The 27,281-nt window shown below is 29.7% G+C and overlaps 1 protein-coding gene across 2 annotated transcripts in view; it reads left to right on the top strand.

The window, feature by feature from the left end:
• The first annotated feature begins 825 nt into the window (after nucleotides 1–825).
• Nucleotides 826–27,281, top strand: part of PolD1 (DNA polymerase delta 1, catalytic subunit) — a 91,201-nt gene continuing 64,745 nt past the window's right edge. The window contains exons 1-6 of one of the 2 annotated variants that reach the window (XM_075356163.1): nucleotides 826–974; nucleotides 6,376–6,496; nucleotides 10,021–10,077; nucleotides 17,955–18,066; nucleotides 19,046–19,218; nucleotides 21,580–21,839. In XM_075356163.1, coding sequence (XP_075212278.1) covers nucleotides 913–974; nucleotides 6,376–6,496; nucleotides 10,021–10,077; nucleotides 17,955–18,066; nucleotides 19,046–19,218; nucleotides 21,580–21,839 — 785 coding nt within the window. In that variant the 5' untranslated portion in view covers nucleotides 826–912. The remainder of the gene's footprint in view (nucleotides 975–6,375; nucleotides 6,497–10,020; nucleotides 10,078–17,954; nucleotides 18,067–19,045; nucleotides 19,219–21,579; nucleotides 21,840–27,281) is intronic. The other variant, XM_075356164.1, reaches the window with a different exon arrangement.

Below are 27,281 nucleotides of genomic sequence, written 5' to 3'. Positions count from 1 at the left end.
CGACCCTAAGTCTGTACAAGACTACTCTTCATTTACATTCATGCACAACATCCTCTGGAACCACAGTTGCAGAGGCTAAAAAGAAAAAAGAGAGAGGAGATGCTTATTAATCGGCCGCCCAAACATTCGTACGCGCGATCAGCTTACCTGAACTCCATAAGCTAACTGAATAAGATATAGTTAAACAGATTGCAACGTACGTATACAGCAGGAAAAAAATTGTATCCTATTTTGATTAGTCAAAATCACCACAGAAATCATGTTAGTTCATTTTAGGATTGAAGATAATAATTCAAATTAATGAACGGCACTTATAAGTTATTATTTTCGTAAAATGAATTTATATTTTTAATTAATTTTTTTTTGTTTAACCTCCGGGACCACCGTTATGTATTGCTTCAGAGGAATTTGTAGCGTGTGTGAAAATGCAATGCCTGATCGGGATTCTAATCCGGGACCTCCGGATAAAAGGCCGAGACGCTACCACTCGCGACACGGAGGCCGGCTATTTATTATTATTATTTTTAATTAATTGGTAAAATATTGGCAATCATATCATGAAAATACGACATATGCCGGAGATTAATATTATACTTGATGGAACTAATCAGTTTTTTATTTACCAGAAAATATTATATTAAACGGTTAATGGCAAACAACAGATATTATTAAATAATATCTGTAGCGGTGAAAAAGTAGGATTCCTGTCAATCTGGCATTTTTTGTACGGTAAAACAATATGTAAAGTGTTATACATCATGTTTTACTTTATTTCGAATTTTTTTGAAAGTTGGTATAATTTGGCAGCACTGGTCGAAAATTAATAATTGCGCGCCGTTTTATGTGTTTATCTTGTGTGTACTGTGGTTAATTGTTTTGTGTTATTTTAAATTGTTTTATTAATATCTTACGATGGATAAAAAGAGAAAGCAGTTTGGAAAAATGAATACATCTGGAGGAAATAAGAAATTTCGGTTGGTTCTTCTAAAATTATCATTCTTAGTTGTTAACCTAAAATGTGTACTCGACCAATTACTTATTTAATAGTAATTTTTTTACCCTTTTCCACCACCCATAGTTTTAAAGTTATTTAACCCTTATAATTAACATATATTTTAGTAGTATAAAAAATTTAGCCCTACAGTTTGTGTTTCTCTAGTTTTTATACAACAACGTATTTATATTTTATTACTGATCTTTGAAAGCTGTTTTTGTTAAGAACTTGGTTTTATATTTGTACTTTCAGATATTTATTAGATTTTTGATCTGTCGATTGAAATGTAATTTTTTATGAATTAATAAAAAAAAACAGCTTACTGATTCTTGTTGCATAGTTTACAAATTAATTCATCTTTACACAATATATTACATCATCATATCCATTTGAATTGGTGGGTTCCTTTTTTCTGGTTTCCAGTTTTGATAATTCTTAGCAATTACATGATCAACTTAAATTTTTTTCTTACTTTAATATACTGTAATAGATATGCTTAGAATCTGGAAAACACAAGACCTAAATGTTGGAAAGAGGTTTGGACAGCGCCCATGCAAGGTCAAAATCTGAACAATGTTTCAGTGCTCTAGTCAATTAGCAATAAGTTTTGTGAGTTATGGTGACCTGTTCAGATGCTAATCTTTTCTGTAGAGAGAGATTAAGGTTAGAGTTTTGTGTAAAGAGCAATATCCCTTAATAATTGTCATCAGACTAGAAATCAGCTGTTGAGGATAACTGATGGCGCTCTTTGTAAGTTGAATATATTGTGTACATAATGAAAGGTGTATGTTAGTCACTCTCTCTCTCTCTCTCTCTCTCTCTCTCTAGTAACTATATTTCCATTTAAACATAAGTTTCGCCAAGTGTCCTACGAGGTTGTGTTAAGTGTTGCCATACCTGTGCAATATATCTTTAACTTCTCTCCACAAAAGTCTAACCTTAACCTCTCTTCGTAGAATGGATTAGCATCTGAACAGCTTTTGATAACACAAGAAATTGATGGCTAATTGACTAGAGTATTGATAATGCTGTGGCATGGACTTTGAACTCACACAGGTCACCTGCTGTCAAAACCTAAGTACCGACCCTTGTGGCAGGCTGTTCTTGAGTTTCCTTGATTGGTGAGCTTATATCGGATCCCATGATAACTTGGAACATTCTGTCGTTCAACATGTTATTAAGGAGGTGAACTGTTAGTTTGCATGGGATTACACGGAGGACCGTACAAATCATGCTTTCTCTCCAGACAGTGTTTTAAGCGGCCGATAAATCAACGAATGCAGCAGAGGTTTTAAAATTTCTTTGGAACCCCGCTTCGATGTACGTTGTGAGTGAGAGAAGTTGGTCGGTGCAACTTCGTTTTTGGCCTAAAGCCTGCTTGTTCAATTGGTATAACACCAAATATCCTCTGACAGATTCTGTTGTAGATAAGCCTTTCTAGTAATTTATATGTCACTGATAGCAATGCTATAGGTCTGTAGCTATGAGTTCGCTGGTTTCCTTGGTTTTAAAATGGCTACTACCTTCGATTGCTTGAACCCTCTGGGTACGCTACCGGTCTGCATTATGTCAGTGAAGAATCTGGCCAGCCAAAGTTTTGCGTATTTTCTGCAGTTTAATAAAAATTCCGGATTGATACCATTGAATCCTGGAGCGACATCTTTGAGCGCCGACTTAATCTCTTCAGGTGTAAAAGGAAAGGGTGAGCATACTCAGTCTCTCCTGCCTCCCTCCTCAAGTTTCTTAGTTCGCATTTTATCTCAATTGTGTGCTCCCTGTCTCTTGGTGCTCTGGATGTTGCCACTATGTGGGATGCTACGGTGTTTGGGGAGACACTTGCTTTTTGTCTCTGAATAGGAGATCCGCTTCCTAAATTTCTTAGCAGAGTCCATGCATGACGACTCGAAGTCTGAAAGTTTAGGCTTCCCACCGTTTCTGACCATTTTTGTTGTCTTGCAGCATCGAAGCTATGGAGAAGCTCATCTGCCACCTCTTGATCGCCCGTCTCAAAGAAGCTTCGGTAGAGAACTTCACTATTTTGGGACCACCCTGGGATATATTCTCTGTGAAACCCTCTAGGAATGCATTTCTTAGTGGTACTTGTTACTGCATCAATAAATCTGCTATAGTTTTTGTTGATTGGTGGTATCCAGCCTTGGAATTTATCCAGATCCCTAGAAAAATTTTCCTAATTAGCCTTTTTGAAGTTCCATCTAGAGCAGAGCACAGAGGTCATGAGTGAAATTTGGATACCTGCCTCTATAATAACTGGATGGTGCTGGCTGTGGGGAAAGTCGCAGAGAACTTTTCAGGTGACTAGCAGCGGCCGACTTTTGCTGTCAGTTGAGGTGAAACATAGATCCAGGTGATACTCCCGCCTCCAAGTAGCTGATTTAAAAGTAAATCGGTATATAGCATCAAAGACAAGACTAAGATTCTCATCCTCAGCCCATCTCACGAGAGCCTCATTGTTCGCATCCACGAACTGTAGCTATTTCTGAACAATGGAATTTTTCGAACAGTGGAATGAATATTTCCACGAGCAATGGAAATATAAGGATTGTGAAGCGTAAACACGTTCCTGCCTAAACATATTTATATATGAAAGAAATATTTATGAATGAAAGTTTAACTTGGTAGAATGTGTTTGATCTAATTTTTACTTCCTTGTACGAAGTAAAGGAAATATTGTGATTGTGATAAACTTCGGTTTTCAAATTTCAATGGAAATATCCATTTTGACCATCCTTGAATTCATTTTGACTAGTTTCGGTGTGACATTTGTGCGTATTTATTGTGATGTATGTCCATATCTCGCATAACTCAAAAATGATTAGCCATAGGATGTTGAAATTTTGGGTTTAGGACTGTTGTAACATCTAGTTGTGCACTTCTCCTTTTGATTGCAATCGACTGAACTAAAAGTGTCCAAAAAAGCCCAAAATCTTCAATAATGTGGATTTTGGACTTTTTCTTAATTGCAGTAAAAAGCTCTCATTGAGAGCTTTTCAATGATATATCATAAGTGGGTCTTATTTTCATTGGTTGTAGAGTTATATCCAAATAAAAGTTTATTTAATGAAATGTTTGGATCTTACAAAGGAAGGAACATCGGTTCGAACTTCATCTCCTTTTTTTAATTTAAATATATTGATTTATTAATAATTAATTATTAACTGGTGATTGTAAAAATTTACAATAAATAATTAAATAACAATAAAAAAAATGAAAAAATCAGAAGTTATTAGTGAAATCAAATTTTATGTACTTTTAAAAATGTGTATATGTTATTTAATAGGTATATTACACATGTGCATATGTAATAGATTTGGTGAAACATCTAATTATTTAATATTAATTGAAAATTATAATTTAGAATCATATTATTTTTAGATTTTCTAGTTTAATTTTATTTAATTCTGGAATTTCTGTTTAATTTTATCAACATTCAAGTTAACTACAGAATGACTGAAGAATAGACCCTCACAAGAACAACATATACACTGATGCATACAAGCCCGGTCTTTAATAAATTGCAAAGAATTCTTATCTTTTAGTTCATTACTCCTCTGATACTGTCAGACAATATTCTCCCTAAGTCGGAGTTGATCATTTTATTTATTTGTTTTTTGATGCCAGTCATTTAATTGCTCATTGGTTTCATATAATTCTGATCATAATTTGTATATACATTCTCTAGTTTTTCAAATTTTCTCTCTTTATATTCATCATTCTCTTTAATCTTTTTATTCTTTATGTTAAATGTTTTGTTTATGTTAAATGGTCTTAATGTTTTCTTCCTCTATATTTATTATCTTCTCTTAATCTTTTTATTCTTTGTTTGGCTTTATCATTTTCTTCCTCTATCTTTATCATCTTTTAATTTTTTTTGCTCTTCCCTTGTTCTTAATATTTTCTTCTTTTTTTTCATATTCATCTTCTTGTTTTTTTTTTTTGAGATACTTTTCTTCTTATTATCTTTCTTTTTTCTTGATGATTATTTCTTTTTCATTTTTGATTATTCACCAAATAATCCAATAATAAAAACTGAATATTTTACATCGTAAGGTTGAAATTAACATTGTAACCAGTGTACAGGAGTTCACCAAACTGAATAGTTTAATTATTATTAAATTTTATTTATATGACACACCAGAAATCTGAAACTTTTGTTAATCAGCAACTCACAAAGGTATGAATAGTACTGATCTAGTAATACTTGTAATAAAGGGATTTTTACTCCACTGTAATATTTCATGTAAGACTGTTGAATTAATAATTGTATAAAAATTTCATGTTAAAAATCTAATATTTCAGCAATTGTGTAACTGTCCACTTTTTAAAAGAATTGGAGGATTGTATCTCATTTTCAATTGAAATAATTTTAAATGAAGTGTAGCAAAAAATGTGTATATGTAAAATTAGGTGTGCAAGGAAGTCATGTGATGTCCACATAAGAGTTTTTGCATAGAGTTGATGATAGAAGCGCCCATAGAGTTTCATGTAGGATTAATAAAATGTCTTATATTGAAATGAAAAAGAAACTGTATGTAGCAGGCAAATTATTGAATGAAAGTTTAATCCACAAAGATTGTGGACCATAAAGTCATACATGCTCATAAATAATTTTTTTTGTAAGAAAAGAATCGCTTATTTTGAAAATAAATTTGGAGACAGATTTCTGTTTTGAAATAGCGTGGCTGTATGCATGAACAGTATTCAATATAAATATTAAATAATTATGAAAAATACTTGACGGGATATGTATAAAATTTTGAGGCACTACAAAAAATGTTTGTAGTTTCCAAAATACTACAATTTCATTGAAATTTAGATATGCATGTTAAAATCTGGTCAAGTTGTTTTAAGTTATTCTTGATCGATCAGGATCAGCTGATTTCGATTGGATCACTTTTTAAGTCTGAATATTTTTAGAGTAGTTATTGTGGACTTGATGCACTCCAATAAAAAAAAAGAATGCTAATCGAATAATTATATTGCGCATAAGATTACATTTTTATTCAAGATTCTTAAACCCAGTTTATGTATTCAAAATCATTCGTATTTATTTTGAAGGTAAGAAAGGTATCAAAAAACCCTGTTTTACAAATTATAGCAGTAGCATTGCTGCCTCTCTGTCATGTTGTTGTACTTGCCAGAGGGGCTGTTAGCGATGCACCTCAATTGCCTAGAATTATTTGTTGAAAAATATTCTAAACTTTTTTAAGCAGAAAAAAAATAAAATAAATTTATCTTTAAAACTAGTGCTCATCTGACAGCACTGGAACCATGGTTGAAGTAAATTTTGTACCTATTAAACAAGGAATAATATTATTTTGTTTTGTTTCAATTTATAAATAGATCTACTTGGTTGTGTGTAGATCAAATTTTGAAGATGATGATGAATTGCCAAGTTCTTTTGAGGCAGAACTGGCCATCATGGAGCAAATGGAAGTGGATAGTTCTGAAGTTGATTCTCCTGATTTTGAATTTAAAGGACAGGTAAGGAAAATTTATTTATTGAATAAGAAAAGATTTATCTTAATTATGTTGGCATTAGATTGCTTTCTATTGACTAAATTTTACATACCAAAGTATCTATATTTCATCACTGGCAGTTGTGTACTGTAGACGTTTATAAGAAGATAATATTAAATAATTCAGTACATATATATTGTATATTTAACATTGAGTATTGAGTACATAAAGATGTATATACTGGAAAGACAAGGCTAGACTTCAAATACCAAGTATTATAGAAAATGGAATAGATGGAGTATATCAATGTTAGAAAAGTATGTTAATGTAGAAAAAAGTAGCTTTTGTGTTATTTTAAACCAGTCGACTCATATTGTAATGACCTAATTGTCAGGTTTTTGAAAGTGGTTGTGAATCGCCTGAAAGGAAATTGAGTTATCGGTACAACTGTACAGATTTTATTACAAGAAGATCATTTTTTAGTGAATTTTTTGTATGAAATTAAATTACAGTATTTTTATTGAACAATTGGATTTTGTAGGTCTTCTTTACAAATTTAACTACATTCATTAATAAACGAAGCTAATCTCTAAAAAATTAATAATTGAAAACAATAACCATTTTATTATTGGTTTTTTATTTTTATTTTAACACTTTTAGTAGGAAATGCAGAAGCATAATTTTGGTTCTACCTTCCAAAATGTAATTTAACATTATTGTAAATGTAATTAAATATTATCATGCGTAACATTTTTCATATACTAAAATTTCTGAACTTATAAATTTAAGTCACATAAAATTTGGTAAATTATGATAAATAATTATATGGATGTTTAATTTTGTACTACATGGTTTACATTTTACTTACAACTCTTCTTTTTTAATTTTTTACTTTTGAAGGCTGAAGTTCATGGTCAACTTCTGCTTGAGGCATAATGCATTTTCGATTTTTAGGTAGTATGAAAAATATTTCAATTATTTTCAATTCTTTTTTTGAAGGAAACCTGTTAGAATTATGTTTAATTATGCCTTGCCCTGAATGTTTTATACAAAGTATCCTGATTTTTTTTTTTAGTACTATTTCCTTTATAGCTTAACACTAATAACAGGTAATGTGCTGAACAAAGGGGCTTTTGAAGAAAAGAACTACAATTAAAAATTGGCAGGAATCTGCCAATCTTCACTAATTGCCTTAGTGAAGATGGAGATGCTTCATGTAAGTGTGGAATTCAGTCCGCACATTGAACTTGTTTACACCCATTTTGTTGTGGAGGACTGTGAAGTAACTATTATTTTCTAATAGATAGCCAAATTTGCCATTATTTTAATGGTAATTCTTTCTCTCTCAATTTTTTTTCCATCCTATTAACTGAAATTATGACACCATTTGTACCATACTAATGTTAAAACATACGGTCGCTGACATTGTTAAATATGTTTTATGTTTGAAATTTGAAACCCTTTTCATCTGATACTGTACAAACTGGTAGTATCAAAAAAAATTCTTAGAGCTATGAATAGGAAATTATAATGTCAGATTTTTATTTCCAAATTTCAGTTGGTTCTATTGCTCTAAGTTCTATATATATTACCAGTTAATTGAATAGCTCAAGGTCGCAATTTTTATAATTCATGAAAATGAAAATAAGATTTTAAAAAAATTTCACTTTGTCATTTCAAATGTAAATTGTGATTTGAGAGATCCCATTGTTTTTATTTTAAATAAAATTAAGTTGTAATAGTCCTGACAACTGAAATTGAATGTATGTTTCAAAATCACCTGTTCCCATGTGCTACCCATTATACTAGATACATTAACATATATATTGTCACATTATATTGACATTCATTTACAAGTTCTCTAGGTAAAGTTGTATTATTGTTAAGTACTTAAAAGTGAATAATTTTAGCCTAAGTTTTTTTATTTTTTATTTATTAACAGTTTAGTGAAATCTGTTTTTGTCTATTTTATTAGTGATACATTTTTTATATAATTTATTTATTTAATACTATAAACACTATCAGTGTTTGAAAAGTAACAAAATGGAGAAACTTCTGTTATGTTTTGGAAGTATTGTTAGGAGTGCATATTTCTATTGTATGTATGCTGTTTGTTATGTGAGAGGATCTAAATTATTAAATGAAGTTTCTGAAAATTTATTGCATTTTCAAGTAACGAGTGAATTTTTCTGAAAAATAACAGTAATTGTGAAAAGTAAACTTTTTGAGCTGATTTAATTCAGTATTCATCTTTCAGGAAACAAGCTGCTGTTAATTCATAAAATTGTAAAACTTTGTTTTATGTTAGAAGTTATATCATAAGTTACATGATAAAATTTAATTCAGCTCTTGTATTTTTTTTTTTTATTTGAATATTTTAATAATGGTATTTTTAATTATTTTTTTTTAACATTAAATTTTTGTGAATTTTTAGAAATTAAAAATAGTTGTTTGTGGAAATAATTTAAATAAAAAGAATTCTGAGGTTAGGTTACATTAAAATAGAATATTCAAGCAATTCAAAATTTCATGATTTCTGAATTATGTATATTTTTTTAGACTTAAGGAATAGAAAATCATAGGTATTGACATACATCAGAAATGCATTAACATACATCATACTAAAAAACGCAGTTCTTTATCATTTAAATTGAAACAAATTTACATCCATATTTAATATATTATCTGCTTTAACACATTATTGTATTATTATACATTATTCAATTTTTTTTTATGGTGAGTTTAATTTTTTATAACAAGCGATTAATCTTTAATGAGAAACAGAACCAAATTAATTTCTAATTGAGTTTGTTTTGAGTTTTTCAAAATGTGTAGTATTTTATGTACATAAACTAAATGAAAATAATTTATATTACATTTTTGAAATAATAATTAATTACTGTTGATGAATACATAGGTGCAAATATTTTTATAAGTGAAGAAAACAGTTTAAATTTGGTTTGGCTTTTCATTACAAACTAATCATTTTATTTTAATTTCCACTGCTGACGTTGCTGATTACCTGTAAAAATGAAACAGAATTAAATGAAAGTGCAGTTACTATATGCTCATGGGATGTATAATAGTTTTGCTGTGGCTTATTTACTTTATCTTTATTTTAAAATGATATATCATATAATGTTTTGTTTTCCACGAATGAAACTACCATATTTACTTGTGACAGTTATAACTTAAGATTAAGTTTATAACTTAACTGATAATCTTTTAATGAGTATCACAAATTAATTATATATGTATGTTAAATATGAAATATATATATATATATATACATATATGTGTGTGTATATGTGTATATAATGTAAATCATAATATAACATTTGTATTACAATTTATGAAGTATGTAATTATCTAAATTACCTGTATGAATGCCACATCTAGGTTCATTTTAGATGTGTTTTGTATTAGATATGTTAGGAATTTTGTATTTTTGCACTTGAATGCAAATGTGCATTGTTATGAATGCAAATTAAGAATATGTTTATTTCATATATGTATTTTTTTTTTTTAATTTGCTGACGATTTTTAAGGACGATGAAAGTACCAGCCACATTTGTGCATCAAAACAGACTGGAAACAATCCAGTGGTCAGTTATAATAAAAAATAAAGATCTTTATTACTGTGGTCGAGGCCTATGTTTTTGCTTGTTAATATTGCCATCAGTCAGCTTCATGCATTAACTTGCTACATTAACTAGTAATATAATGTTAATTACTTATTAATTGTTACTACTTTTTAAAACATGTACAGTAAAGATTTTACTTTTATCTACCTAAAGTAATTTTTCAATGATATAAAGTTAACGTTTTCCTTTACATATATATATATATATATATATGTTTGTGTGTGTGTTTCATGTTACACAATTTCACCAATATTTATTTATGTTGATCATTTGCTTTTTTTAATTTTTTTTTTACAAATAAAATTCATATTTTTAACATTTTTATTATGGTAATAATGTTATGATAAATGAATGTATTTTTTTGTTGAGAATTTATGTTCCAACTGCCCCATTAGTAATAATTTTGTTAAGAGAAAAAGTAACCTGCATAGTTAATATGAAAAATAAATTTGAATTGATGAAGTTAATGATTTTTTATGTGTAATTAGATTTATTAAGAATAGTTGTTTACAGATAAACTGAAAACTTATTCAGATTACATTGTACCATCATCACTTGTCATCTTAAAGCTCTTATAAGTATTTAGTATGACAGTAATACTATTGTATTTCTTCACTGAGTTTCTAATCAAAGATATTTAACACCTGTAGCACTTGTAGCATGATCAAAAGTTTAGCACCCAATAAGCGCATCAGAGCATGACTAAAAATTTATTGAACTATTGACAGATTTTATCATTGACTATTAAGAAGATTATTATGTTGTTTTATCTGCGAGAAGATAGTATTAAGCTTTAAGACAAAAGAAAATTACTGGATATATTTTGTTTATTTATACAGATTCTCCATAAATAATTTTGTACTATTTATAGTTTAAATCCATTGATTCTCATATTGCTGATTGAAGTTATGCTTTACTAATCAGAATATTAGTATCAAAATTTTGTTTTTATTAGATTTTTTTCCTAAAGGCTTTTTGACAGTGTTCAAAATATATTCACAGAAGTATATCTGCACAAAAAGTAATGGTTATTGTAAGCATTGTGCTATGAATAATCTGTCTTTTCAAGGTTTTTGTTAGTTTAGATCTTTCAAGGAGTTTTTTACCCTCTCTACAGTCAAACGTGCACATTTTGTTCCAAATTCTTAAAAGTTTTATTCAGTAGGGATTTGTTGTCTGTAAATTTGTGAATTAATTTTAATCATAATTTTTATTATAATTTTTTCCTTTATGTTTTCCCAGACTGGATCTGATCTGTCATTATTTGCCCCTTGATTTTTTTCCTTTATGTTTCCCCGGACTGGATCTAGATCTGTCAGTCATTGTTTGCCCTTTTCTAATAAAATATAATGAGAAATGTTGAAATTAGAACTTTAGTTGTAGATGTGATGAAGAAGCTAAGAGCTTAAAGTAGAAATGGGGATGATCATGTTTGTAAAAGGGAAGCTGGTCGCTGAAATAATATTTGAAGAATGATTAGTGGAGGAAGTAGAGATAAAAAGAAAAGTTAGAAAAAACAGGTCATGTAGATTGATGGAATTCATTGGCAAGCATCAGTGAATTTTTGAAAGAAGTGAAGACATAATTGCTAGGCAAGCAATGGGTCATATGACTAAACTGCAACAACTGCAATTTTCTATTTTGAGAAATATATTGAAAACTGATTTAATGATTTATTCATTTCTTTCATTAACTCGTTCTGTTCTCAAATATAATTATTATATAATTATAGTTCGCTATGTATATAGTTCCCAGATTAATATATAAATTATAATGTAGCATGCCATCGTATTAATCCTAATATTGCTTCATTTCCCCCTTTTGCATTTTATTGTGTAAATGTTATTTAAGTAAGTAGGAGGATTTAGTAACTGCTTGACCTTTGATGAACGTATTTAAAAATACCCATTTACTTTTTAAATCTTTATATGACATACCGTAATTCATTCAGAAATCTGATGTGAGAAAATGTTATCAAAGATTATTGTAAAATTTGTGCTTACTGTGAAAGTCTGTTTGTATGAATGTATATCTAACTTCGTTGTTATTCAATCATGAACTTTTAATTCGCATGCGTCAGCGCTACACATCTTTTGTCTTTAATGGTATTTGGTTTTCATTTGTTTTTTTTCCACAAATAATTCAGTTTAAAATGTTGACCATTTACTGGGACAGTACAAAGTACATACGTTTACTAATCTGTGGGAAAATTGCTAGGACTGCTTTAAAAAGAAAAATATTTATTAAAGCTTGTTTTACTTGATGTAACGGGTAAATTTTGTACTCTGTTATGAATATTTTTAATTATTTTTGCCTGCTACAAAATTTTTTTTACTAATGTTCTGGTACTAGATCCAGAGAGTAATTTTTAGTATATGAATCTCCTATTATTTTAGGTAGATTAGACTGATTCAAAATCATTAATCAGCCAGAATTTTTTTAATGTTTTCACCGTAAAGTAGTAAGTTATGATATGATTTTGTGTGTTATTGTTATGGTAAAAAATAACAAAAATTATAAACATTAGTTTTTTAAGTAGTTTTTTTCCATTCGGTGGTAAAATTTAGTCAAATTTAAGTTACAACAAAGTGAAAAAAATCATGGTAATTTTGAAAAAATTTAATCATTTTTGAATTTCAGAGGATTACAATAAGTGGTTAAACAAACTACTTAATAAAATTATTATTATTTTACATCAAAGTAATTCGTTTTTATTTTGATGCCATTGTATTTTTTTTTTAAATCTGTTATAAAATAATCTGTAATAAAAATAATAATTTTAATAATAAAAAAAACAATAATAATATGAAGATGTATGATAAGTTTTATGCTAGGGAAGTAGATAATTTTGATGCTTATTTTCATATGTGTGAGACATCTCACGCGTATGTGCTGGAGTATATCATTAGTCTTATTATTGCATAAAAAATCTTGCTGATTTATTTTTACAGAAGCATAGATCTTGAGATATGCTGTTCCAAGAATGAAAAATAAAAATTCATCACCATACTCAAGAAGGAAAGTCAAAAAATGTCAAAATTAGTCAAAAAATGGGGTTTGGGTTTTTGCATTTATTGATATTACATGATCCAGGGAACCCAAAAAACAAAAAAAAGTGGGGTACTCATATGTATGTGTGTTGGCATGTTTGAAGCTTATTAACTTTTGAGTGGATAAACCGATTTTGATGAAATTTTGTACAAAAACTTGTGTATAAGGGGCAAACCTGTGTGGGTAAACTTTTGTGGTTAATATCTCCAGAGGGTGGAGCACAGTTTTTTGGGTTCAATTTTATCAAAATTTTGCCAACATAACTTCACTTTATATTATGGTTTATATTATATTAAGCAGTACATGCGTGTATGCTTATCTTACCATTTTTAAAAATAAAATTACCCCAAAATCCTCCCTTCCCCTAAAATCAAAAGAGCTATCTTTTTTTATTGCATATTTTTTATGTCTTCCTTAGGCATAGTTATAGTGCAAGCAACTCCAAAAAATTCTTAAGGATCTGTATTTGAAGGCGGGGAACTGATCAGAGTTCAAAAATATTGATTTTTTTAAAACTTTTAATAATAACATTACAATAAAATTTCATCATAATTCATCCCACACCCCCAATAAAGAAGTCTTCGGTAACTCTGTTCGTTACACTTATTTCAGTTGAATTTTTTTTTTTTAGTTTCTTTCATTTAAAATCGTATATGTAGAAAAATTAAAAAAAATTCTTTCAAGGTAATTTTGGAAGTAGGAGCAAAAAAAATTTAAAAATTCTAATTTTGGTGTTAGTTTTACCAAAAAATTTTTGGTTTATTTAAACATATAATCTTATATGTTTAAAGACCCCATACATTTAGGTAACTTTTTTCATGAATCATTATTTTTTCATTATATAAGAATAAACAACCAATGCCAATAAAATATTACAACTTTGTTGTCAGCTGTATAAGTTTCAACATAGCAGAATAATTATTATGAACTTGGTCTCATATTTTATATTATTTTGGACCACTAGCTCCTTAGAAGAGTAGGAAGAGAAGTTGTATTTTATTTACCCAAATTATACATCGTATTAATTCTCTTGATGAAACAAAAATATTTAATTGCTTGGGTAGTTCTAATCAGTAATAAACCTTTAAACAATAGCATTGATAAATGTATCTGTGGAGTTAATTACACTGTAATAACCTAAACTTATTAAATACATCAGTAGTTTCAAAATAAAAATAGCCAAATGTGAAGTGGATAACTTGAAAATTGTAAGATTTCTTTAAGCTATTACCTCCTTTTTAAATGTAAAATATATGTACTTTAAGATCAGAATTATCCTTTGTTGAAGATTTAAAAAATCTTTGATCATAACTGAATAAATCCATTTAACAACTGAACAAGTTAAGTTGTTGGGTTTCAGTTGGTTTTAAAACTGATAGATTTAGTAATTATAAAACGACTTGTTCAGATGACCATCATTTCTATCAACTATTAGAAAGCATTGCAATGCACTTAATTGCAATAATTTCTGTATTAATTGTAAGAAGTCCTATGTTTGTAATAGGATTCATGATGCTTACTCTCAACGGAACTAGTTCAATTGATCATGACAGCTCTCAGTATTTACATGTAACAGTGGTAATACCTTCCATGATATAGTAGTTTATATAACTGGTGAAAAATCCATGAATTCAAAAAGCATTTTAAATTAATTGGTAAGTTTATATAAATATTTTTGTGCATGTATGTGCACAGTACACAAAATGTGGTTACAAAACACCTTACATTATGTAAGGAGTGCACTTGCAGAATGCTTTGATTGCTTTTTAAAATTTTTTTATTGAAATACAACATCTTTATTGTTTATTGTTGATTTTTTTTTTAATCGGTGTATATAATTATTAGCATATAATTAGTAGCTAAAATATCTGTCAAAAGTGAAATTTTCTTTTATTACTACGCAAAGGTTGGAAATGATTGCTTTGAAACAGGTAAGCTAAAATTAAAACAGTTCTGCGATCATGATTAATAAATATATCATTCTCAGGCTCAACCTGTTTAAATTAATTAATATTATTTTTTAGAGTGTTTGTTATTACCAGTATAACTTGCAGCACAATATACACTATTGTGTCTGCATGTGTGTTAAGTGCCATAACAATAACAGTTGTAAACATTTGTGGTTGACATGAGCCAAAATTTGCCCAAGAAAATAACAGCCATTCACAAGAACAACAAAAACCATGCCAGACTTGCTAAGGAAAATTAAGGAGTGAAGTGGTTTCATGTTGTTTTTTCACAGAGCCAAATGTCTGATTACATATGAACATGACCATTGAAATGCGGATGATATTCACCTAAAAATTGTGAGATATGTTAAAATTTTAAGCATATATTATTCTCAAACTTTTTTGATTTTGGTGCCTTTGCTTAATCCAGATTTTTCCAAGGCACTCTGTCTAATTCTAACGGTACACTTTGCAAACCAGTAAATAAATAGTTAGGTAAAAATAAATAAAACATTTTAGATCATAAAACAGTGTAGTTGAACAAACTCAACTAATTATAAAAATTTATGTACAAGCATGTTATTCATCATACATTAACTAAAATCATGGAATTTGAAGTGGACACAGCACTCTCATTTCCTTCTCCTCATTGATTTTCACATGATACGTTGATTTTATCACAGCAACTGCTGAAAACCCAGCTTCACACAAATACGAAGTTACAAATAGAATTAAAATTGTCTGTGATTTACCACTTTGAAGTGGATATTCATTTTTCAATGACATCGAAAATTCAGTTACTTCTATGCTGCTAACTTTGTATTACCTACCACTAGACAATGTAACCAGTTATTCTTCCTATATTAGAAAATTCACATGGAACATTTACATTAAATGAATCTTGAATCCATGCAATTTTGTCAAATTTATTTTGAAAATGTTTCTCAAAGCAGGGGGTAAGTTTCTTCAAAAATGGAACTTATCTTCAGAGAAATTAACTCTAAAAAAATTTGCAACCTGGGGATAAACATTCCTTGCTTCTGTCTTAATTCATTTTTCTTTTCCATAGCTTTAGTGTTTTTTATAAAAGTTATAATTTTCTCAAACGAATTGAAAAGATGCATGTTGTTTCCCTACAGGCAGGCATTCAGAGCCCTGAGTTTTTCAAAAAATGTTACATAAATAGAGGCGAGTTTTACTTAAAAATCTTTATTCTAAAAATTAGTTTAATTGTGTTCCATCTCTTTAAAAAAAATACAAATGTCTTGTCACTGTTCAAATGTATGAGACAATACATTACTGTGAGAAAGCGATAACCAAGTTCTGTAGTAGTATAACAAAGATAGGTGTTGGATCCTATGATGAGAGTGCTTCCCTGCGAATAATGCTGTGAGCCCACATTGCTTCAGGGCTTTTCTTAGAATAAAAGGCTGCCAATTATCCATAACGTGGACAAGAATGAACACCATTAGACAAATTACCCACAACATCTAATCCATCATCATTTAATAATGAGGATTTACAAATTATCCATCACAGTAAATCCTCATGAAATGGGGAAGGCGATTTTCAACAATCATCAATATACGATGCGATCTGTTCATCTTACCTGACTATTTAAATGTTGAGGTCTACTTGCACTTTCTTCAAGAAGAATTTCCGCAGTTGCTTGAAGATGTTCCTGTAGCACTGTGATGCAAAGTATATTTCCAGCACAATAGTGCACTTCCCCACTTCTCTTGTGCCATTTCCATTCACCAAAATCATAATTTTCCTGAGAAATGCACCGGTCATGGAGGTCTACATTCCTGGCCACCAAGATTGTGATCTAACATCTTTAGATTTTTGCATCTGGGATGGATGGAAAATATTTTATACAAAACAAAAATATATTCTTGTGAAGAAATAATTGTCCGCATTACGGATGCGGCTGAACAGCTTAAGTACAGTCCTGTAGAATTAAAAAGAGCAAAAAAATCAGTACAGAGCATCAAGAAATGTGTTGAAAATGGCAGGCTCATTTTTTCACACTTATTAAAACTGTTATGTATACTGCACTTTGGTCTAGTGTTTTTATAAATAAAATCAAATTTTTATAACATTTCTTTGTTTTAATCAACTTATCTTAGATGTTTTTGTTCAGAATTAAATATCTTTAATTATATCTAAACAAGTTTTTTTTAAAAAGTTTTTGTGTTTTTAACCCATTTAACAAAGTTATTGTTCGTCAAACTTATAATAAAATAGAATTTTTTACTTCAATTTATTGGTTTTCACACTAGATTTCTCAATAACTGCTCTAGATATGGTTCTGGGACCTATTTTATTTGATTTTTCAGGTGAAAAACCATAAGAAATCACTAATTCTGTTTCTTAATAATGTCCTAAAAATTTCTGTATGACCTCATTTTACTGGGGTAGCTGAAATTCAAGTAAAATCGTTCACTAGTCGTAACTTGCAAATGAAGCATTTTAGGATATAATTTTATATGAACTTTTCCCATTATTTTCACGAGTAGAATAGGTTATGAAACTAGTGAGAGAACTCTATGATACATTCTGTATTTGTATTCATGTTTGGTATATTATTATTATATTTTTTGTATCCTTTTAATGCATACGTAATGTATTATGATGGTAAATCGGTGTTATTCATAAATATTTGTTTTAAGTGTGTGTAGAGTACAGAAATTTTAGTTGTCTAATATTGTTCACAATTTTATTAATATTAATTGTTAAATCTATTTGATATAATAATTATTAATATGTTTGTTTTAATTTTAATGTTAAATAGTTTTTTTTTGGTACAATTTTCAACATTTTCATTTTTTTAATCAGGGTCCAGATACAGTTCAGACGAGTGAGAAATGGAGTCGCCGTCCACCTCCTAAAATTAATCCAACTGTAGATAAACTGGAGTTTCAACAGATTGACATTGATCATTACTCAGGTAAAGTATTTGTTTTGTAAATTATTAAAATTTCATTTATTTTACATTTAATTCAGAATTAGGATAGATATTTGTATGAGATATATTATGACATCTTTTGGAATGTATCCATGTAAATTAACAGCAAATAAAAAAAAACAACAACATTATAATAAACTAAAGTTTAATTCTTTTGCCTATAGAGATTAGAAACTTGTTTTTCATGAATAAATTTGTATAAAATAAAGACTGTCCAAAATTTCTACTATACTTAGCATATAATCTTCTTATAAATATTGTTTATCAGTATCCAGGTAAGATAACTTACCTATACAGGTTTTTTGTAATATGATAAATGATGCAGAAAATATATTGTTAAAAATTCAGATGGATTTCATCTTTACTAAGGTAGTGGTTGATATAAGTATATATTTATAATTTTGTTTACAGGTGTCTTGCAAAGAAACTGAAATAATTTAATGATATGTTCTGGCAAAAATAACGGAAAGGGTTTATTAAATATGGCCCAGAAACGCTTTGTTTTTTAGTAGTGGGTATGACCTGTAAGTTTTTAATCATAAATATATTCAATGCATGAAACCGTTGGGCTATTATATTATAGCTAATAAGATTTAAACAGGCAAAGCCTAATTTAAATTGTTAGAAGTTTTATATTTATACAATAGTAAGTACTTGTCTTTATGAGTATTTATTTGTGTACTTTGATCTTCAGTTACATCTGTTCTCTTTTTTGTTGTGACAAGAAATGATTTTTAGTATATAAAAAATGCTAAGCCTGATTGATCTGAACCTGGAACCTTTTAAGAGAAGACCAGGATACTGCTGCCATGCCATAGAAGTCAGCACATATGGTTTGGAATAATCAGATCTGTTATATAAGTCACTGACTTCTCTCAAAGAGTTTTTTATTTGATACTTATTTAAAGTTTTATTTTATTAATCTGTTAATTCTTTGGTATATCTTCACAATTTGTTTCAGGTTCACCATTGGCCAATATGCCAGGATCTCAGATTGGACCTGTTCCTATAATGAGAATGTATGGTGTTACAATGGAAGGTCACTCTGTTTGTTGTCATGTTCATGGGTTTTCGCCATATTTCTTTGTTGTTGCTCCTAGAGGTTTTAACAATTCACAATGTAAACCATTTAAGGTAAGAGTATTAATTTACATTTTTTCTACTACTGTCCACATTAATTTAAAATTCACTATAAAATTGTATATTTTTCCAAAACTTAGACATAAAATACGTCAGCTTTCCCATTTTTATTTCTGAGATAATTAGATTTTTGCCAGTAAATACAGAATCCCCTAATTCCATTATAAGTGCAACAAGTTTAATTTTGGTAGAGGCACTGCTGTATTACAGTCAAGCTTGTTGAAAGATATTAATTTGAAGTGTTGTTAAGCGTTTCTATCGGATCAACCTCTCTGCTAACAGTTCAAGAAGGAGTGGGGGGGGGCAGTCTATGGCCAGTCGCGTTCCAGTTGCCGACTCGGACAGTCCAGCGCTGTTACTAAATGTAAATTTAAACGTATTTCTTAAATCTAAATGTAAACTTAAACGACATGCTGTTTCTTATACTGTATATATGTTATATAATTTCAATAAACACAAGTTATAATTTAATGCGTGAATAACTATTTCACCTTGCTTTATTCTCAAACAAGCGTCTTTCTTAGAATTATCCACTCCACAATGGGAACTATTCCTTCCTGTTTTTTGGACTGTTCGCCATTAAATGTTGACAATTCTCACATATTATAATTTTCAAATGATTTGTGATTGGGTGCTACCATCTAGAAATAGGTGTATCTGTTTCTAAATGAGGTTGAAAGTCCTTCTGTTTTAAATTTTTCCCCTTACTGTAAAATATTTTGAATATGTGTAATTTCCCTATATATTTTGAATTTATGATGATTTGTTATTTTGTACCCTTTATTTCAGGAATAAAGAAGTGTTCAAAAGCTGCTTAAAGTTATCAAGGCAATGGTTATGTGTATGCTTTAATAGTATGGCTGTATGGGATGGGCGGGAAGTCTTTTTACACTAATAAATTGGGCTCTATTGCTGCCAATTCTCACTGCTGATATTGCTCACTGCTGCTGGAAAAGGTAGGGAGGATAAGCAGTGCTGGGAATTGTCTGTGTGTTCCTTCATAGTGGGATGATCTTAGTTGTTGTCGAGTGTGGAATGATGGCGCATATAAGTGCATTTGCTGTCGAAGAGAAATTGTTAGTTTGTATGTGGGTCAATGAACATTCACACACTAGTAAAACATTGGAGAACATTATGAATTATTTATTGGTGTGTTTTGGGAAATTATCATCATCACAGCAAGCATGCATTACTGACATGAAAGAAGAAGGTTTTTGCGACAGGAAGTGTTTTTGATCGACTATGCAGTGGCAGGCCGAGCACTCAAGCAGAGGCGTGTGTTGCTGTGGTGGCATTGATTCACTGATGAAATCAATTTGCAAATGTTTTGCAGAGTTAGGCATTCCAAGATCAACAGTCTGAGACCATATGCAGGACTTAAAAGTTAGATGTTTTTGATCAGCCACAGTTAATAAGTTAAGTGACTTTGGCTTTGATTGACATGTTTCAGATGAGTATGTGATTTATTAAAGCTCTTGTAACCAAAATGTTTTTTTCTGGGCGAAAGACAATTATCACATTTTTGACGAAATTAAACACCATCTGCCTTATGTTATGATTTAGGCTGGGTTGACAACTAAACATCTCTTTGGTTTGTATTTTTTGATGTCGCAGTTAGTCAATACAGTTATCTGAAAATATGATCGATGGGTGGTTTCTTCCATAATTAATGGCAAAAGGGACTGCTGGACATCATGTTTTGCAAGATGATGCTCCAGGGCATTTTGCTTTGAATGTCCGCAGATGCCAGAATGACATTTTTCCATATCTCTGAATTGGACATGGATCAGAAAAGTTACCAGCTCCATTGCCTTGGCTTGCAAGAAGCCCTACCTCACCACACCTGACAATGCATTCTGGGGTTTTGTGAAAGAAGAGATCCAAAAATGCAGATACATCAACAATGAGCAGTTACAACTCATTGTGCAGTCAGAATGATCATCCCTAATATGCTGTTGCGGATGAACAACCGATCATGGAGGTGCATACAGCTGTGCTTTGTGGTGGAACCCATACAGACGTTTTAGATCGATAGAAGATAAACTACACCTATCCTAATAATTTTATAACTAGCGTAGCGGGACTTCCTGCTCACCCGTACTAGAATCTTTGTTCAAACTATTTGGAAGTATTATAGGAGCCAGTCATAATATTCTTATTTTCTTCTTATGCACTTTTGTAAAGAATGGTTATTAAAATTTTTATACAGTTCTCATAAAATTCTATAACTGAATCTGCCAGAAAGTTGTAGTTCATGCAGTTTATAGGCTAGTGTTTTAATTATATTTCATTTTCTTAAACCCAAATTTAATAATACCAAAACTGGATGTATAATTTATTTCTTGATTATAACAGGATGCGCTGAACAGGGCAGTCTTAGCAGATATGAGAAGTAATAAAGAAAGTGTACAGGTAGCTGTTTTGATGGTTGAGACTATGTATCGTCAAAATCTATTTGGTTATCATGCTGATAAAACACTCTTCATTAAAATTACAGTTGCATTACCTCGTCTTATAGCTGCATGTAAGAGACTACTTGATCGTGACAACATTTTCCCTGCATTTCAAGGTCATAGTTATCAGGCATTTGAATCAAATATTGATTTTGATATAAGGTAAATGTTTATTCTAATGTGTTTTATAGAAACTTCTTTTCTTTGAAACATTAAGTTTCTGAAATTAAACTTGCAGTTAAAGAAAAATATGTAATTAGCTTTTTGTTCGTAGTTTTTAGTAGACATAAAGTAAGTGCTTAAAAGAATTGGAATTGTGTCCATCTTGCTGTTTAGTTAATTCCTGAAGTGGGTCATTTAATGGTTGTAAACATTTTTTTTTTTCTCATTAACATTGTACATTTCTGAGATATGCTGAGTGACAAAAATTTACTGGTTTAGCAGAAAGTACCTGAGTACATAAATATCCTTGTGATTACATCTTTTCTCTTCCCTCTGCAGATGTCGTAATGACTGATTGGTTGTGTATTGCACTCTAGTTTTGGTTCAAGATCATTTTCTAGTCCATCTTTATTTTAATGCTAAAATATGATGTTTTTTTTTTTGTAAATAATATAAGAATTTTTAATTAGTAAACAAATTTTCTTTTACTTCAGAGCATTCAATTTTTAGTTCCTAAAGGAATGGTCTCCACTTTCATTTTTTTAAGTACACAATACTTAATTTAAATTTTCTTGTTCCCAGATTTGAGCAAATATTTATTACATATTTGAACAAGAGGTTAAACAATTAATAACTGATTAGTAGTGGAAGCAAAAGATTAGTATGGTGGTTTCTAAATCAATTGTTCTTATATCTCTTTATTTGTGAGGTTTGTTATTTTCCCCATTATATGTGTTGCTCTTTTATTGTTATTGTAATCTTTTTATAGCTAAAGTAAAGTATAGGATTATGTTAAGAGTGTGTGAGATTGTTTAAACAGTTCATTATTTTCAGATATTTTGGTATATTTACATTTATTTTCTCTTATGTAAGAGACTTATACTAGAAACTTGTTTACTTTTGTAGCTCAAATTCGTCATTCAAGTACTAATTTTAAATAAAAATATATTTTAATGTGCTTTTATATATTGTGTTTGTAATGTTACTAGTTGTTAAGTTTCTTTTTAAATATGATTTATTATTAAATTAATTGCTATATTAATATAAATTTATGCTATATATATATATATTTATATATATAAGAAAACTCTTACCTTAATTTTTATTTTCTTTATAATTTTTACGGTGGTACTTTCTCGAGATCCTGCATCATCAATCATATATAAAATTTGTATACAATTACATATTTAACACAAAATATTAAGAGTTTAAAAGACTAAAATTACATATACATATGCAAAGGCATATGAAGTCTTAAAATAAAACAAAAATATATACACAGCAGGTCTGAAAAGTTCTCAAACTAAATTTCTGTAGTCGATTTAGTCAAGTAACAACTCTTGGACAACCAACGAACTGTGTTCCTTGGAGTGTACGTTTCGTTACTTCGGTCTCGAAGTTATATTTGGTCGCATATATTGTGTTCATGTGACCTTGTGCAAGCTTGAGACATGGCACTTTGTTTGCAGCATGGAATAGAGAAGCGTGATAAAATTTTGTGTTCGACTTCAAAAATCTTTTGTTGAAACTTATTTTATGATACTGTAAGCATTCGATGATAAAGCTGCATCTTGTACTATAACATACATGTGGTGGAAGCATTTCAACGATGGTAGAGTTGTTGGATTATGGCAAACAAAACGGGAGGTCGTCAACAGCTGCTCACGATGAAAACATTGCAAAAGTGCATGCACTCCTGCACGAACAACCTCATCTTACCCTTCAAGCCGTAGCAGAAGAGCTAAACATCGGTAAAGATGTGGTAATAGAAAAAATGAACCGTTGAAAGGTGTGTTCTCATTTTGTTCCACACTTCCTGATCAAAGAACAAAAACAGGTGTGTCTCTTGCGCTCAAGACTCCGTTGAAACTGCCGATATAGCGACCTGAATTTTTTACAAACAATTGTAACGGGATGAAAGCTAGTGCTTCATGTATAATTCACAGATGGGTCGATCCGCTGCTTGGTTGAGTCCTGGAGCACAAAGACCGGCGAAAGTCAGGCAGCAAAAATCAAGAGTGAAAACGATGTTGATTGCATTCTTTGATTAAAAGGACCTAATCCATCATGAATTGGTCTCACCTGGTCAAACTGTGAATTCTAAATTCTATTTGGAAGTAATAAAACACCTGATGTGTTGCATTTGTCAGACCGGCCCTAGTATTGGGATCCGGGCAGTTGGATTCTTGTACAACAATGCCCTGGCATACATGGTAACAGGTTTAAAACATTACACTGCAAATTGAATCACCGTCTTATCCCACCCACCCTATTCACCCGACTTGGCATCAGCAGACTATTTTCTGTTCCTGAAACTCAAGTTGAAGATGAAAGGCTGCTTTTTCTGGTCATCCAAAGGGCTTGCACTGAGCAGTTGAAGATGATCCTGCAAAGTGATTTCTCCAGAGCATTTGAAGGGCTCTACCAGCACTGCAATGAATGTATAACTAGAGAAGGGTTCTATGTAGAGGGCTGATGTGAGTAAATTCATTTACCTTTAAATCTGTATTTTTATTTAATTTAGTCAGGCACTTTTCAGTCATACTGTGTAAGACATAAGGTAAGAGTTTTCTTATTTCTGTACATGGGTGGATTAAATTGATTTATATATTTATATACATACACACACATTTGTATGAGTTTCTTATTTACAAGATAAGTAAATTATTTGTCACAAATATTTATTTTGTTTTACTACAAAGTTCACAATAACTAATGAAAATTAATACAGAATTTAGAAATAATTACAGCAGTGAAATTACAATTACAAAATCAACTGTAAACTGTGGATTATTTACTTCTACTATTTACTTTAGGAATCTAGGTTATACTTTTAAAAATAATATTCTGGTCTCCTATTCACAATGAGCTCACAAAAAAGCTTCTTGTAACTAAGCACAGACCAAAACGCTAACAAACTTTTATTTTTAAATTAAGTATATACTTGTGAATAACTCTCCACTAATACACTCTGACCGTTATACTTCTCTTTTATTATTCTCTGACCCTTGCCAATATTTGTTTATTTGGGTCTAAGGGTTGTCCTGACATAACAGCAGTTAATCTATCCCATTGTTCATCCAAGTGTAATGTTTTTGAAACAATATCTATTGTCTAAACTATAATTTTATTTTGCCAAATTCTCTTGATTTCAAACTTTCTATTCTATTTTAAAAATTCTTTCCATTCTGTTTTTTTTTAGTTTTTCTCTTTTTAATTTATTTGTTTACATTCTTACATTCTCTCTCTCTCTTTCTCTCTCTCTCTCTCTCTCCCCAATCACTCTCCCCCTCACTCTCCCACCCCCATCTGGTTTTTGCATTTTCCATTTCTAGAAGCTTATGTACTCATTACAGTATCGGTAAGTTATGCATAATTATTATATAATGTAATAACAATCATTATTCACATTTTCTAAGGAATTACATTACAAATTAGCTATGTATTGCTGCTCTGTTAATATTTTTTCGTAAAAATAAGATAAAATTTGCTTAACTAAATCAAGCAAAAACGATTAGTTACCACATTAGAATTATTTGTAATTTGTAATAAGTAAAAGTATATATGTTTTATCAAATTAAATTTGAATTTTATTGTGTAGGCAGTAGGTATATTTAGGATGATGTGTTAGATGATAAATTCTCATTCTCAATAGGAACAATGCAGTAGAATATTAAAACTCGTTTCTAAACTGAAGCAATCCATGACAATAAATGCAATAGGAAAACTGCTTAACTTTCACATTCGCTGTTCTGTTTAACAGCATTATATATGCAGTAAACATTATGTATTCTTAATGGTTTGTATTTACTTAATAACATTCAGATCTGTGAAAACTTTTTTTTTTATTATAGTGTCACTTCTCATAATATTTAAACCAAACTTACAAGTTTCTAGACCAGTATTGGACTAATTTTAACTAAAAATTTCAAAATTATGCTTGTAGCGATTTGTTTTTTATTTAATCCTTTAATTTAAATATTCAAAATTATTTAAACCAATTATTACATTTTCAAATCAATAAATCTATAATTTATTTAAAATTATAAAGAATTTGTGTTACTCAAATTATGATTATTCAAAAGTGTTACTTTTATGAATCTTATTCAGAAATACATGATTATTTAAATTATTAACTCTTTTAATTTTGAAAGTTATCAAAATTTTGATATTGTTATACTTTAAAATCTTTTGTAGTTATTCTTAAATTTAAATAAACATTTTGTGGTATAATTTCATCAAAAAAAGCATTTTAACATTTTTGTAATTCCAGTTAAAAAATTTTGTGAATATTTTTTTTTTTAAGTGACCTTACTAGGTATATATTGTAGTTTTTTGCTTCATTATACACTTATTATTTTTAAGAATATTTTGTGAGTTTTCATCTATAAGAAAAATTAACATCACTAGCATCTACCTTTTTTAATACCTACCTTTTTTAATATTTTTTTTGTCTTCAGTCATTTGACTGGTTTGATGCAGCTCTCCAAGATTCCCTATCTAGTGCTAGTCGTTTCATTTCAGTATACCCTCTACATCCTACATCCCTAACAATTTGTTTTACATATTCCAAACGTGGCCTGCGTACACAATTTTTCCCTTCTACCTGTCCTTCCAATATTAAAATGACTATTCCAGGATGCCTTAGTATGTGGCCTATAAGTCTGTCTCTTCTTTTAACTATATTTTTCCAAATGCTTCTTTCTTTCTTCATCTATTTGCCGCAATACCTCTTCATTTGTCACTTTATCCATCCATCTGATTTTTAACATTCTCCTATAGCACCACATTTCAAAAGCTTCTAATCTTTTCTTCTCAGATACTCCGATTGTCCAAGTTTCACTTCCATATAAAGCGACACTCAAACATACACTTTCAAAAATCTTTTCCTGACGTTTAAATTAATTTTTGATGTAAACAAATTATATTTCTTACTGAAGGCTCATTTAGCTTGTGCTATTATATCGCTCCTGCTTCGTCCATCTTTAGTAATTCTACTTCCCAAATAACAAAATTCTTCTACCTCTATAATCTTTTCTCCTCCTATTTTCACATTCAGTGGTCCATCTTCATTATTAACTGCTAGTTCTATGTAAAGATTAAAAAAGTAACAGGGATAGGGAACATCCTTGTCAGATTCCCATTCTTATACGGCTTCTTTCTTATGTTCTTCAATTATTACTGTTGCTGTTTGGTTCCTTTTTTAACATATTTTTACTATAACCTTTATATCCAATATTATATTAAACTACAGGATTCACAGTTAAATAGATGATTATTTTTATTTGAACATTTCAGGGATAAACAGTAGGGTAGTTAATTTAAATTTTAAATAGAATTTATTTTGTAAAAATACAAAAATGTCAAGTTTTAGAAAGTCGCACTTACTATATATATTTATACAATGTATTGGTCGTTCATTGTTTGGCTACTTTCAATATG

The sequence above is a fragment of the Lycorma delicatula genome, chromosome 2 (genome assembly GCF_047948215.1).
Source record: "Lycorma delicatula isolate Av1 chromosome 2, ASM4794821v1, whole genome shotgun sequence".
In the NCBI taxonomy this organism is placed as follows: domain Eukaryota; kingdom Metazoa; phylum Arthropoda; class Insecta; order Hemiptera; family Fulgoridae; genus Lycorma; species Lycorma delicatula.
Note: the sequence above shows the minus strand (reverse complement) of the source record. Positions and strands in the feature narration are given on the sequence as shown.